At 59.9% G+C, this 14,310-nt stretch overlaps 1 protein-coding gene across 1 annotated transcript in view; it reads left to right on the top strand.

Moving 5' to 3' along the window:
* LOC128849975 (ephrin type-B receptor 4-like) overlaps positions 1 to 13,887 on the top strand; it is a 33,429-nt gene extending 19,542 nt beyond the window's left edge. The window contains exons 9-16 of the mRNA XM_054052735.1: positions 1,128 to 1,224; positions 1,873 to 1,916; positions 3,008 to 3,121; positions 4,094 to 4,341; positions 8,471 to 8,689; positions 9,672 to 9,821; positions 11,239 to 11,432; positions 13,538 to 13,887. Of these exons, the coding sequence (XP_053908710.1) occupies positions 1,128 to 1,224; positions 1,873 to 1,916; positions 3,008 to 3,121; positions 4,094 to 4,341; positions 8,471 to 8,689; positions 9,672 to 9,821; positions 11,239 to 11,432; positions 13,538 to 13,622 (1,151 nt within the window). The 3' untranslated portion in view covers positions 13,623 to 13,887. The remainder of the gene's footprint in view (positions 1 to 1,127; positions 1,225 to 1,872; positions 1,917 to 3,007; positions 3,122 to 4,093; positions 4,342 to 8,470; positions 8,690 to 9,671; positions 9,822 to 11,238; positions 11,433 to 13,537) is intronic.
* Positions 13,888 to 14,310: the final 423 nt, after the last annotated feature.

Below are 14,310 nucleotides of genomic sequence, written 5' to 3'. Positions count from 1 at the left end.
CGCAAAAACTACCCCAAACCACCCAAAAAACACCCCAAAAACACCCCAAAATCCTCTCTGCACCCCAAAAACACCCCAAAAACACCCCAAAAACACCCCACAATCCTCTCTGAACCTCAAAAACACCCCAAAAACCCCAAAATCCTCTCTGCACCCCAAAAACTACCCCAAAATCCCCCCAACGCCTGCTCTGCACCCCAAAAAGCACCCCAAAACACCTCAAAAACACCCCAAAATGCCCCAAAACCTGCTCTGCACCCCAAAAACTACGCCAAAACCACCGCAAAATCCTCTCTGATCCTCAAAAACACCCCAAAAACCCCAAAATGCTCTCTGCACCCCAAAAACTACCCCAAACCACCCTAAAAAACACCCCAAAAACACCCCAAAATCCTCTCTGCACCCAAAAAACCACCCCAAAACCCCCTTTGAATAGCAAAACCCACCCCAAAACACCCCAAAATCCCTCTGCACCCCAAAAAGCAGCCTGAAAACCACCCCAAAACCCCCCTAAAACACCCTAAAATCCCCTCTGCACCCCAAAACCCACCCCAAGACACTCCAAAACCCTCCAAACCCCACCGCAAAACCCACTCTGCACCCCAAAACCCACCCCAAAACTCCCCAAAACCCACCCCAAAATCCCCTTTGCACCCCAAAACCACCGCAAAACCCGCTCTGCATCCCAAAAAACACCCCAAAACCACCCCAAAACCACCCCAAAACACTTCCTGCACCCCAAAACCTCACCTCGACATTCCCATGAGCACCCCGGGCAGTGGTGAGACCCCAAAACCACCCCAAAACACCTCCTGCACCCCAAAACCTCACCTCAACACTTGCCGTGAGCGCCCTGGGCAGCGGTGAGACCCCAAAACCCCTTTCTGCATCCCCAAAACCACCCCTAAACACCCCCTGCACCCCAAAATCTCACCTCGACGCTGCCGTGAGCACTCGGGGTAGCGATGAGACCCCCCCAAAACCCTTCAAACGACCCCCAAAACCCCCCGAAAACCACGTCCTGAGACCGCCGTGAGCGCCCCGGGTAGCAATGAGACCCCCAAAACACCCCAAAAGCAGTTCCCTGTACCCCAAAACATGGTTTTAACCCCCCCTTTTCCCGGCAGAGGCGCCGCGGGAGCCGGGGGCGCTGGTGGCGGGGGCTGCGGCGCTGGGGGGGCTCCTGGTGCTGGCGCTGCTGGGGGGGGCCCTGCTCTGCCTCAGGTCAGGGGGCGCAGGGGGGTCCTGGGGGGGCTCTTTGTTCCTTTGGGGGGGCTCTGGGGCTCTTGGGGGGGTCCTGGGGGGGCTCTTTGTTCCTTTGGGGGGTGTGGGGGGGTCCTGGGGGGGCTCTTTGTTCCTTTGGGGGGAGTGGGGAGGTCCTGGGGGGGCTCTTTGTTCCTTTGGGGGGGCTCTGGGGCTCTTGGGGGGGTCCTGGGGGGGCTCTTTGTTCCTTTGGGGGGGCTCTGGGGCTCTTGGGGGGGTCCGGGGGGGCTCTTTGTCCCTTTGGAGGGTGTGGGGGGGGGTCCTGGGGGGGCTCTTTGTCCCTTTGGGGGGAGTGGGGGGGTCCTGGGGGGGCTCTTTGTCCCTTTGGGGGGTGTGGGGGGGTCCTAGGGGGGCTCTTTGTTCCTTTGGGGGGTCCTGGGGGGGCTCTTTGTCCCTTTGGGGGGTGTGGGGGGGTCCTGGGGGGGCTCTTTGTCCCTTTGGGCGGTCCTGGGGGCGGCTCGGGGGGCTCTTGATCCCCTCAGGGGGTCTGGGGGGGGGTCTTTGTCCCTTGGGGGGGTCCTGGGGGGGCTCTGGGGGTGCGGGGAGGGTTTGGGGTTCCAGGGTGGGGGTTTTGGGGGGCTGTGGGGGACCCCTGATGGCCCTTTCCAGGCGTGTGCGGCACCGGAAGCGCCGACAGCGGCCGCGAGAGAGCAGTGAGTGCCACCACCGCCCCCCGGGGACCCTCAGCGTCACCCACTGTCCCCTCGGTGTCACCCACTGTCCCCTCAGGGTCCCCTCAGTGTCACCCACTGTCCCCTCAGGGTCACCCACTGTCCCCTCAGGGACCCTCAGCGTCACCCACTGTCCCCTCAGGGTCCCCTCAGCGTCACCCACTGTCCCCTCAGCGTCACCCACTGTCCCCTCAGGGACCCTCAGCGTCACCCACTGTCCCCTCGGTGTCACCCACTGTCCCCTCAGGGTCCCCTCAGTGTCCCCTCAGTGCTCCTCAGTGCCACAAATTGTCCCCTCAGTGTCACCCACTGTCCCCTCAGGGTCCCCTCAGTGTCACCCACTGTCCCCTCAGTGCTCCTCAGTGTCACCCATTGTCCCCTCAGTGTCCCTCAGTGTCACCCACTGTCCCCTCAGCGTCACCCACTGTCCCCTCAGGGTCCCTCAGCGTCACCCACTGTCCCCTCAGTGTCCCCTCAGTGTCACCCACTGTCCCCTCAATGCCCCTCAGTGCCCCTCAGTGTCCCCCAGTGTCACCCACTGTCCCCTCAGTGCCCCTCAGTGCCCCTCAGTGTCCCCCAGTGTCACCCACTGTCCCCTCAGTGTCCCCTCAGTGTCTCTCAGTGTCACCCACTGTCCCCTCAGTGTCCCCTCAGGGTTATCCGCTGTCCCCTCAATGCCCCTCAGTGCCCCTCAGTGTCCCCTCAGTGTCTCTCAGTGTCACCCACTGTCCCCTCAGTGTCCCCTCAGGGTTATCCGCTGTCCCCTCAATGCCCCTCAGTGCCCCTCAGTGTCCCCTCAGTGTCTCTCAGTGTCACCCACTGTCCCCTCAGTGCCCCTCAGTGTCTCTCAGTGTCACCCACTGTCCCCTCGGTGCCCCTCAGTGTCCCCTCAGTGTCTCTCAGTGTCACCCACTGTCCCCTCAGTGCCCCTCAGTGTCCCCTCAGTGTCTCTCAGTGTCCCCCACTGTCCCCTCAGTGTCCCCACGGGTCACCCGCTGTCCCCGTGTCCCCTGGGTGCCGGTGTGGGGGGGGGTTGCTGGTGGCCCTGGGGTGACAGCGGGTGACAATGACAGGCGGGAAGCTCTACATCGACCCTCTGACGTACGAGGACCCGGGGGTGGCCCTGAGGGACTTTGCGCAGGAGATCGATGTCACCTGCGTCAAGATCGAGGAGGTCATCGGAGCAGGTGACAGCCCTGTCCCCACGCGTCCCCACGCCCCTCATCCCTCGGGTGGCCTCAAGGTCCCCACGATGTCCCCATGGCCTGATGTCCCCCGCGTCCTCATCCCCACGATGTCCCCATGGCCTGATGTCCCCCGCGTCCTCATCCCCACGATGTCCCCATGGCCTGATGTCCCCTGCATCCTCATCCCCATGATGTCCCTGTGATGTCCCCATGATGTCCCCAATGTCCCCATGATGTCCCCAATGTCCCCATGATGTCCCGCATGTCCCCATCTCCTTGATGTCCCCAATGTACCCCACGATGTCCCCGATGTCCCCACGTTCCGCTCTTCTCTGTGTCCCAATGTCCGCACGATGTCCCCATGATGTCCTCACATGTCCTCCTCCATGTCCCCAATGTCCCCCTGTCCCTCCGACATCCCTGTGTCCCCAATGTCCCCGTGTCCCCCTGATGTCCCCGACGTCCCCATGTCCCCAATGCCCCGTGTCCCCACGATGTCCCAATGTCCTCATGTCCCCAACATCCCTGTGTCCCCCTGATGTCCCCATGATGTCCCCATGATGTCCCCAATGTCCCCATGATGTCCCCAATGTCCCCTGACGTCCCCCTGACGTCCTCAATGTCCCCCTGACGTCCCCAATGTCCCCTGATGTCCCCCCAATGTCCCCATGACGTCCCCAGTGTCCCCCTGACGTCCCCCTGATGTCCCCAATGTCCCCCTGATGTCCCCATGATGTCCCCAATGTCCCCCTGACGTCCCCTGATGTCCCCCTGATGTCCCCAATGTCCCCATGACGTCCCCAATGTCCCCCTGATGTCCCCCTGACGTCCCCCTGATGTCCCCAATGTCCCCCTGATGTCCCCATGGTGTCCCCAATGTCCCCCTGATGTCCCCAATGTCCCCCTGATGTCCCCCTGATGTCCCTATGATGTCCCCCCGATGTCCCCAATGTCCCCGCGATGTCCCCCCAGGGGAATTTGGTGAGGTTTGCCGGGGCCGATTGGCGCTTCCGGGTCGTCCGGAGTCTCCGGTGGCGGTGAAAACGCTGAAAGGCGGCGCAGGCGAACGGCAACGCCGCGATTTCCTGGGAGAGGCGGCGCGGATGGGACAATTCGCTCATCCCAACGTCGTGCGGCTCCGCGGAGTGGTGACCGCCAGCGCTCCCGCCATGATCCTCACGGAATTCATGGAGAACGGAGCCCTCGACGCGTTCCTCAGGGTACGGAGAGAGCGATGGGATAGGGGGGATATGGGGGGATATGGGGGGATATGGGGGGATATGGGGATATGGGGGATATGGGGGATATGGGGGGATATGGGGGATATGGGGGATATGGGGATATGGGGATATGGGGATATGGGGATATGGGGATATGGGGATATGGGGGATATGGGGATATGGGGGATATGGGGATATGGGGATATGGGGGATATGGGGATATGGGGGATATGGGGATATGGGGATATGGGGGATATGGGGGATATGGGGATATGGGGATATGGGGATATGGGGGATATGGGGATATGGGGATATGGGGATATGGGGGATATGGGGGGATATGGGGATATGGGGGATATGGGGATATGGGGGATATGGGGGGATATGGGGATATGGGGGATATGGGGATATGGGGGATATGGGGATATGGGGATATGGGGGATATGGGGGGATATGGGGATATGGGGGATATGGGGGGATATGGGGATATGGGGGATATGGGGATATGGGGGATATGGGGATATGGGGATATGGGGGATATGGGGGATATGGGGGATATGGGGATATGGGGGATATGGGGATATGGGGATATGGGGGATATGGGGGATATGGGGATATGGGGATATGGGGGATATGGGGGGATATGGGGATATGGGGGATATGGGGATATGGGGATATGGGGGATATGGGGGGATATGGGGATATGGGGGATATGGGGATATGGGGGATATGGGGATATGGGGATATGGGGGATATGGGGGGATATGGGGATATGGGGGGATATGGGGATATGGGGATATGGGGATATGGGGGATATGGGGATATGGGGATATGGGGGATATGGGGATATGGGGGATATGGGGATATGGGGGATATGGGGGGATATGGGGATATGGGGGATATGGGGATATGGGGGGATATGGGGGGATATGGGGGATATGGGGATATGGGGGATATGGGGGATATGGGGATATGGGGATATGGGGGATATGGGGGATATGGGGATATGGGGGATATGGGGATATGGGGGATATGGGGGGATATGGGGGGATATGGGGGATATGGGGATATGGGGGATATGGGGGATATGGGGATATGGGGATATGGGGGATATGGGGATATGGGGGATATGGGGATATGGGGATATGGGGGATATGGGGATATGGGGGATATGGGGGATATGGGGATATGGGGGATATGGGGGATATGGGGATATGGGGGATATGGGGGATATGGGGGGATATGGGGGATATGGGGATATGGGGGATATGGGGGATATGGGGAGATATGGGGGATATGGGGATATGGGGGATATGGGGGATATGGGGATATGGGGGATATGGGGATATGGGGGATATGGGGGATATGGGGATATGGGGGATATGGGGGGATATGGGGGATATGGGGATATGGGGGATATGGGGGATATGGGGAGATATGGGGGATATGGGGATATGGGGGATATGGGGGATATGGGGATATGGGGGATATGGGGATATGGGGGATATGGGGGATATGGGGATATGGGGGATATGGGGGATATGGGGGGATATGGGGGATATGGGGATATGGGGGATATGGGGAGATATGGGGGATATGGGGATATGGGGGATATGGGGATATGGGGGATATGGGGGATATGGGGATATGGGGGATATGGGGAGATATGGGGGATATGGGGATATGGGGGATATGGGGGATATGGGGATATGGGGATATGGGGAGATATGGGGGATATGGGGATATGGGGATATGGGGGATATGGGGGATATGGGGGATATGGGGATATGGGGGATATGGGGATATGGGGGATATGGGGGATATGGGGGATATGGGGATATGGGGGATATGGGGGATATGGGGATATGGGGGATATGGGGGGATATGGGGGATATGGGGATATGGGGGATATGGGGGATATGGGGGATATGGGGATATGGGGGATATGGGGGATATGGGGGATATGGGGGATATGGGGATATGGGGATATGGGGATATGGGGGATATGGGGGATATGGGGATATGGGGGATATGGGGGATATGGGGGATATGGGGATATGGGGATATGGGGGATATGGGGATATGGGGGATATGGGGATATGGGGGATATGGGGGATATGGGGTTATGGGGATATGGGGATATGGGGTTATGGGGATATGGGGGATATGGGGATATGGGGATATGGGGATATGGGGGATATGGGGATATGGGGATATGGGGATATGGGGGATATGGGGATATGGGGGATATGGGGATATGGGGGATATGGGGATATGGGGATATGGGGGATATGGGGGATATGGGGATATGGGGATATGGGGATATGGGGGATATGGGGGATATGGGGGATATGGGGATATGGGGGATATGGGGATATGGGGATATGGGGGATATGGGGGATATGGGGATATGGGGATATGGGGGATATGGGGGATATGGGGGATATGGGGATATGGGGGATATGGGGATATGGGGATATGGGGGATATGGGGGATATGGGGATATGGGGGATATGGGGGATATGGGGGATATGGGGGATATGGGGATATGGGGGATATGGGGGATATGGGGATATGGGGGATATGGGGGATATGGGGATATGGGGGATATGGGGATATGGGGGATATGGGGGATATGGGGATATGGGGATATGGGGATATGGGGGATATGGGGATATGGGGGATATGGGGATATGGGGATATGGGGGATATGGGGGATATGGGGGATATGGGGATATGGGGGATATGGGGATATGGGGGATATGGGGATATGGGGGATATGGGGGATATGGGGATATGGGGGATATGGGGGATATGGGGATATGGGGGATATGGGGGATATGGGGGATAGGGGGATATGGGGGATATGGGGATATGGGGGATATGGGGATATGGGGGATATGGGGGATATGGGGGATATGGGGATATGGGGGATATGGGGGATATGGGGATATGGGGGATATGGGGGATAGGGGGATATGGGGGATATGGGGATATGGGGATATGGGGGATATGGGGGATAAGGGGGATATGGGGATATGGGGGATATGGGGATATGGGGGATATGGGGATATGGGGGATATGGGGGATATGGGGATATGGGGGATATGGGGATATGGGGGATATGGGGGATATGGGGATATGGGGATATGGGGATATGGGGATATGGGGATATGGGGATATGGGGGATATGGGGGATATGGGGATATGGGGGATATGGGGATATGGGGATATGGGGGATATGGGGATATGGGGATATGGGGGATATGGGGATATGGGGGATATGGGGGATATGGGGATATGGGGGATATGGGGGATATGGGGATATGGGGGATATGGGGATATGGGGGATATGGGGGATATGGGGATATGGGGGATATGGGGATATGGGGATATGGGGGATATGGGGATATGGGGATATGGGGGATATGGGGGATATGGGGATATGGGGGATATGGGGGATATGGGGATATGGGGGATATGGGGATATGGGGGATATGGGGGATATGGGGATATGGGGGATATGGGGGATATGGGGGATATGGGGATATGGGGGATATGGGGGATATGGGGATATGGGGGATATGGGGATATGGGGGATATGGGGATATGGGGGATATGGGGATATGGGGATATGGGGGATATGGGGGATATGGGGATATGGGGGATATGGGGATATGGGGATATGGGGGATAGGGGGATATGGGGGATATGGGGGATATGGGGGATATGGGGATATGGGGGATATGGGGATATGGGGGATATGGGGATATGGGGATATGGGGGATATGGGGATATGGGGGATATGGGGATATGGGGGATATGGGGGATATGGGGGATATGGGGATATGGGGGATATGGGGGATATGGGGATATGGGGATATGGGGATATGGGGGATATGGGGGATATGGGGGATATGGGGGATATGGGGATATGGGGATATGGGGGATATGGGGATATGGGGATATGGGGATATGGGGATATGGGGGATATGGGGATATGGGGATATGGGGGATATGGGGGATATGGGATATTGGGATATGGGATATTGGGATATGGGATATTGGGATATGGGATAAGGGTCTCTTTTGTCTCCGGTGTCCCCGGTGAGGCCGTGTGTCCCCGCAGGGCCGCGTGGGGACGCTGGGGACGCTGCAGTTGGTGGCCATGCAGCGCGGCATCGCCGCCGGGATGCGCTATTTGGCCGAGAGCGGTTTCGTGCACCGCGATTTGGCCGCTCGCAACATCCTGGTGGACGCGCAGCTCGTCTGCAAAGTGTCCGACTTCGGGCTGTCGCGCGCCATGGACGACGACAGCTCCGCCGACCCCACCTACACCAGCTCCCTCGTACGGTGCCTTCCTCCGGGCTTTGGGGTCCTCAGGATTGGGTTCCTCCAGGTTTTGGGGTCCTCAGGATTGGGTTCCTCCAGGTTTTGGGGTCCTCAGGATTGGGTTCCTCCGGGCTTTGGGGTCCTCAGGATTGGGTCTTTGGGCTTTGGGGACCTCAGGATTGGGTTCCTCTGAGCTTTGGGGTCCTCAGCATTGGGTTCCTCCGGGGTTTGGGTTCCTCAGAGCTTTGGGTCCTTCAGGATTGGGTGTCTTTGGGCTTTGGGCTTTGGGTCCTTTGGGATTGGGTTTCTCTGAGCTTTGGGTCCTTCAGGATTGGGTTCCTCTGAGCTTTGGGTTCCTCCGGGGTTTGGGTTCCTCAGCGTTGGGTTCCTCTGAGCTTTGGGGACCTCAGTGTTGGGTTCCTCCGGGGTTTGGGTTCCTCAGAGCTTTGGGTCCCTCAGGATTGGGTCTCTTTGGGCTTTGGGTCCCTCAGGATTGGGTTCCTCTGAGCTTTGGGTTCCTCAGAGCTTTGGGTCCTTCAGGATTGGGTCTCTTTGGGCTTTGGGTCCTTTGGGATTGGGTTCCTCAGAGCTTTGGGTCCCTCAGGGTTGGGTTCCTTTGAGCTTTGGGTTCCTCTGAGCTTTGGGGACCCCACCATTGGGTTCCTCTGAGTTTTGGGGTCCTCAGCGTTGGCTTCCTCCGGGCTTTGGGGACCCCAGCGTTGGGTTCCTCCGGGGTTTGGGTTCCTCAGAGCTTTGGGTCCTTCAGGATTGGGTTCCTCTGAGCTTTGGGTCCCTCAGAGCTTTGGGTCCCTCCGGGTTTTGGGTCCCTCAGGATTGGGTTCCTCCGGGTTTTGGGTTCCTCAGAGCTTTGGGTCCCTCAGAGCTTTGGGTCCCTCAGAGCTTTGGGTCCCTGCGGGTTTTGGGTCCCTCACCATTGGGTCCCTGTGGTCTTTCGTGTCCGTCCCGGCTCTGAGTCCCTCCGGGTGGGATTCCCTCAGGGTGGGAAGATCCCCATCCGGTGGACGGCGCCCGAAGCCATCGCCTTCCGCAAGTTCACCTCCGCCAGCGACGTTTGGAGCTTCGGGATCGTCATGTGGGAAGTGATGTCCTTCGGCGAACGGCCATATTGGGATATGTCCAACCAGGACGTGAGTCCCCCAACATCTGGATCTGGGGGGGGGGCTCATGGGGCAGAGGGTCCCCCAACATCTGGATCTGTGGGGGGGACTTATGGGGCAGAGGGTCCCCCAACATCTGGATCTGGGGGGGGACTTATGGGGCAGAGGGTCCCCCAACATCTGGATCTGGGGGGGGACTTATGGGGCAGAGGGTCCCCCAACATCTGGATCTGGGGGGGGGACTTATGGGACAGAGGGTCCCCCAACATCTGGATCTGTGGGGGGGCCTTATGGGGCAGAGGGTCCCCCAACATCTGGATCTGTGGGGGGACTCATGGGGTCCCCCAACATCTGGATCTGGGGGGGGGGACTCATGGGGCAGAGGGTCCCCCAACATCTGGATCTGGGGGAGGGACTTATGGGGCAGAGGGTCCCCCAACATCTGGATCTGTGGGGGGGACTTATGGGGTCCCCCAACATCTGGATCTGGGGGGGGGACTCATGGGTCCGAGTGTCCCCCAACATCTGGCTCCGTGGGTCCAACTTGTGGGTCCGGCTCCCCTATGGGGCAGAGGGTCCCCCCACATCTGGATCCGTGGGGGGGCCTCATGGGTCCGAGGGTCCCCCAACATCTGGATCTGTGGGTCCAACTTGTGGGTCCAGCTCCTCTATGGGTCCGAGGGTCCCCCAACATCTGGATCTGGGGGGGGGGGACTCATGGGGCAGAGGGTCCCCCAACATCTGGATCTGGGGGGGGACTCATGGGGCAGAGGGTCCCCCAACATCTGGATCTGGGGGGGGGACTCATGGGGCACAGGGTCCCCCAACATCTGGATCTGGGGGGGGACTCATGGGGCAGAGGGTCCCCCAACATCTGGCTCCGTGGGTCCAACTTGTGGGTCCGGCTCCCCTATGGGTCCGAGTGTCCCTCAACATCTGGATCCATGGGTCCAACTTGTGGGTCCGGCTCCCCTATGGGGCAGAGGGACCCCAACATCTGGATCTGTGGGTCCAACTTGTGGGTCCGGCTCCCCTATGGGTCCGAGTGTCCCCCAACATCTGGATCCATGGGTCCAACTTGTGGGTCCGGCTCCTCTATGGGTCCGAGGGTCCCCCAACATCTGGATCTGTGGGGGGGAACTTATGGGGCAGAGGCTCGCCCCACATCTGGATCTGTGGGTGGGACTTATGGGGCCGAGTGTCCCCCAACATCTGGCTCCGTGGGTCCAACTTGTGGGTCCGGCTGCCCTATGGGGCAGAGGCTCGCCCCCCATCTGGCTCCGTGGGTCGAACTCGGGGGTCCGGCTCCCCTATGGGGCAGAGGGTCCCCCAACATCTGGATCTGGGGGGGGGACTTATGGGTCCGAGTGTCCCCCAACATCTGGATCTGTGGGGGGGGTCCTTATGGGTCCGAGTGTCCCCCCACATCTGGCTCCGTGGGTCGCAGGTGATCAACGCGGTGGAGCAGGATTACCGGCTGCCGCCGCCGCCGCGCTGCCCCACGGCGCTGCACCGCCTCATGCTCGACTGTTGGCAGCGCGACCGCAACGCTCGCCCGCGCTTCCCCGCCATCGTCAGCGCCTTCGACCGCCTCATCCGCCACCCCGGCAGCCTCCGCCCCACGGCGCCCGACCCACACCGGTGAGCCGGGGCCGCAGCGCCGTGGGGCGGACCCAGAGGGCCGCGGGGGGGTGCAGGTTATGGGTCGCTATGGGGGTCATGGACCTCTGGGTCGCTGTGGGGCAGCGGTTATGGGTCGCTATGGGGGTCATGGACCTCTGGATCAATGTGGGGCAGTGGTTATGGGTCGCTGTGGGGCTGACCCACACGTGGATGGGGGTCGTGGAGCTTTGGGTGGCTGTGGGGCAGAGGTTATGGGTCGCTATGGGGCTGACTCACACGTGGATGGGGGTCATGGACCTCTGGATCAATGTGGGGCAGAGGTTATGGGTCGCTATGGGGGTCGTGGAGCTCTGGATCGCTGTGGGGTAGCAGTTATGGGTCGCTATGGGGCTGACCCACACGTGGATGGGGGTTGTGGATCTCTGGGTCGCTGTGGGGCAGCGGTTATGGGTTGCTATGGGGCTGACCCACACATGGATGGGGCTCGTGGATCTCTGGGTCGCTGTGGGGCAGAGGTTATGGGTCGCTATGGGGGTCGTGGAGCTCTGGGTCGCTGTGGGGTAGCAGTTATGGGTCGCTATGGGGCTGACCCACACATGGATGGGGCTCGTGGATCTCTGGGTCGCTGTGGGGCAGAGGTTATGGGTCGCTATGGGGCTGACCCACACGTGGATGGGGGTTGTGGATCTCTGGATCAATGTGGGGCAGCGGTTATGGGTCGCTATGGGGCTGACCCACACGTGGATGGGGGTCGTGGACCTCTGGGTGGCTGTGGGGCAGCGGTTATGGGTCGCTATGGGGCTGACCCACACGTGGATGGGGGTCACAGATCTCTGGATTGCTGTGGGGCAGGGGTTATGGGTCACTATGGGGCTCATGGACCTCTGGATCAATGTGGGGCAGAGGTTATGGGTCGCTATGGGGCTGACCCACACGTGGATGGGGGTCGTGGAGCTCTGGGTGGCTGTGGGGCAGAGGTTATGGGTCGCTATGGGGCTGACCCACACGTGGATGGGGGTTGTGGAGCTCTGGATCGCTGTGGGGCAGAGGTTATGGGTCACTATAGGGCTGACCCACACGTGGATGGGGGTCACGGAGCTCTGGATCGCTATGGGGCAGAGGTTATGGGTCACTATGGGGGTCATGGACCTCTGGATCAATGTGGGGCAGCAGTTATGGGTCGCTATGGGGCTGACCGACACATGGATGGGGGTCGTGGACCTCTGGGTCGCTGTGGGGCAGAGGTTATGGGTCGCTATGGGGCTGACCCACACGTGGATGGGGGTCGTGGAGCTCTGGATCACTGTGGGGCAGTGGCTATGGGTCGCTATGGGGGTCATGGACCTCTGGATCAATATGGGGCAGTGGTTATGGGTCGCTATGGGGCTGACCCACACGTGGATGGAGGTCGTGGATCTCTGGGTCGCTGTGGGGCAGTGGTTATGGGTCGCTATGGGGCTGACCCACACGTGGATGGGGGTCGTGGAGCTCTGGATCACTGTGGGGCAGAGGTTATGGGTCACTATGGGGGTCATGGACCTCTGGATCAATGTGGGGCAGTGGTTATGGGTCGCTATGGGGCTGACCCACACGTGGATGGGGGTCGTGGAGCTCTGGGTCGCTATGGGGCAGAGGTTATGGGTCGTTGTGGGGCTGACCCACACGTGGATGGGGGTCGTGGAGCTCTGGATCGCTGTGGGGCAGAGGTTATGGGTCTCTATGGGGCTGACCCACACGTGGATGGGGGTCGTGGAGCTCTGGGTGGCTGTGGGGCAGAGGTTATGGGTCGCTATGGGGCTGACCCACACGTGGATGGGGGTCGTGGAGCTCTGGGTGGCTGTGGGGCAGTGGTTATGGGTCGCTATGGGGCTGACCCACATGTGGATGGGGGTCGTGGAGCTCTGGATCGCTGTGGGGCAGAGGTTATGGGTCGCTATGGGGGTCATGGACCTCTGGATCAATGTGGGGCAGAGGGTATGGGTCGCTATGGGGCTGACCCACACGTGGATGGGGGTTGTGGAGCTCTGGGTGGCTATGGGGCAGCGGTTATGGGTCGCTGTGGGTCGGACCGTGGGGCCGTGGGCGGTGCTGTGGGGCAGGGGGTGACGGCCGTGTCCCCACAGGGATCTCCTGCGCGTGGGGGTGACGCTCTCCGGACACCAACAGCGAATCCTCGACGGCGCCTCCAAGGGTGACCCACACTGCTGAGCCGCCAAGATGGCCGCCGCCAAGATGGCCTCCACCAAGAGGACTCAAGAGGCCAACGGGGCCGTCTCGAGGTGAACACTATGCCCAGGGGGCAATCTAAGATGGCTGCCATACCAAGATGGCCACCTCCATGATGGCTGCCATACCAATATGGCCGCCACCCCATTGATGGCTGCCATACCAAGATGGCTACTCAAGATGGCCATCAACCTAAGATGGCTGCCATCCCAAGATGGCTACTCAAGATGGCTGCCATATCAAGATGGCCACCCCCCAAGATGGCTGCCATACCAAGATGGATACTCAAGATGGCTGCCATACCAATATGGCCACCACCAAGATGGCCGCCTTACCAAGATGGCCACCCCCCAAGATGGCCACCCCCGAAGATGGCTGCCTTACCAAGATGGCTGCCATATCAAGATGGCCACCCCCCAAGATGGCTGCCATACCAAGATGGATACTCAAGATGGCTGCCATACCAATATGGCCACCACCAAGATGGGCGCCTTACCAAGATGGCCACCCCCCAAGATGGCCACCCCCCAAGATGGCCACCCCCAAAGATGGCTGCTTTACCAAGATGGCCACCCCCCAAGATGGCCACCCCCAAAGATGGCTGCCATAGCGAGATGGCCACCCCCAAGATGGCTGCCATACCAAGATGGCTACTCAAGATGGCTGCCCC

This window comes from Cuculus canorus, chromosome 36, assembly GCF_017976375.1.
Source record: "Cuculus canorus isolate bCucCan1 chromosome 36, bCucCan1.pri, whole genome shotgun sequence".
In the NCBI taxonomy this organism is placed as follows: domain Eukaryota; kingdom Metazoa; phylum Chordata; class Aves; order Cuculiformes; family Cuculidae; genus Cuculus; species Cuculus canorus.
This window is presented reverse-complemented; position numbering and strand designations above follow the sequence as displayed.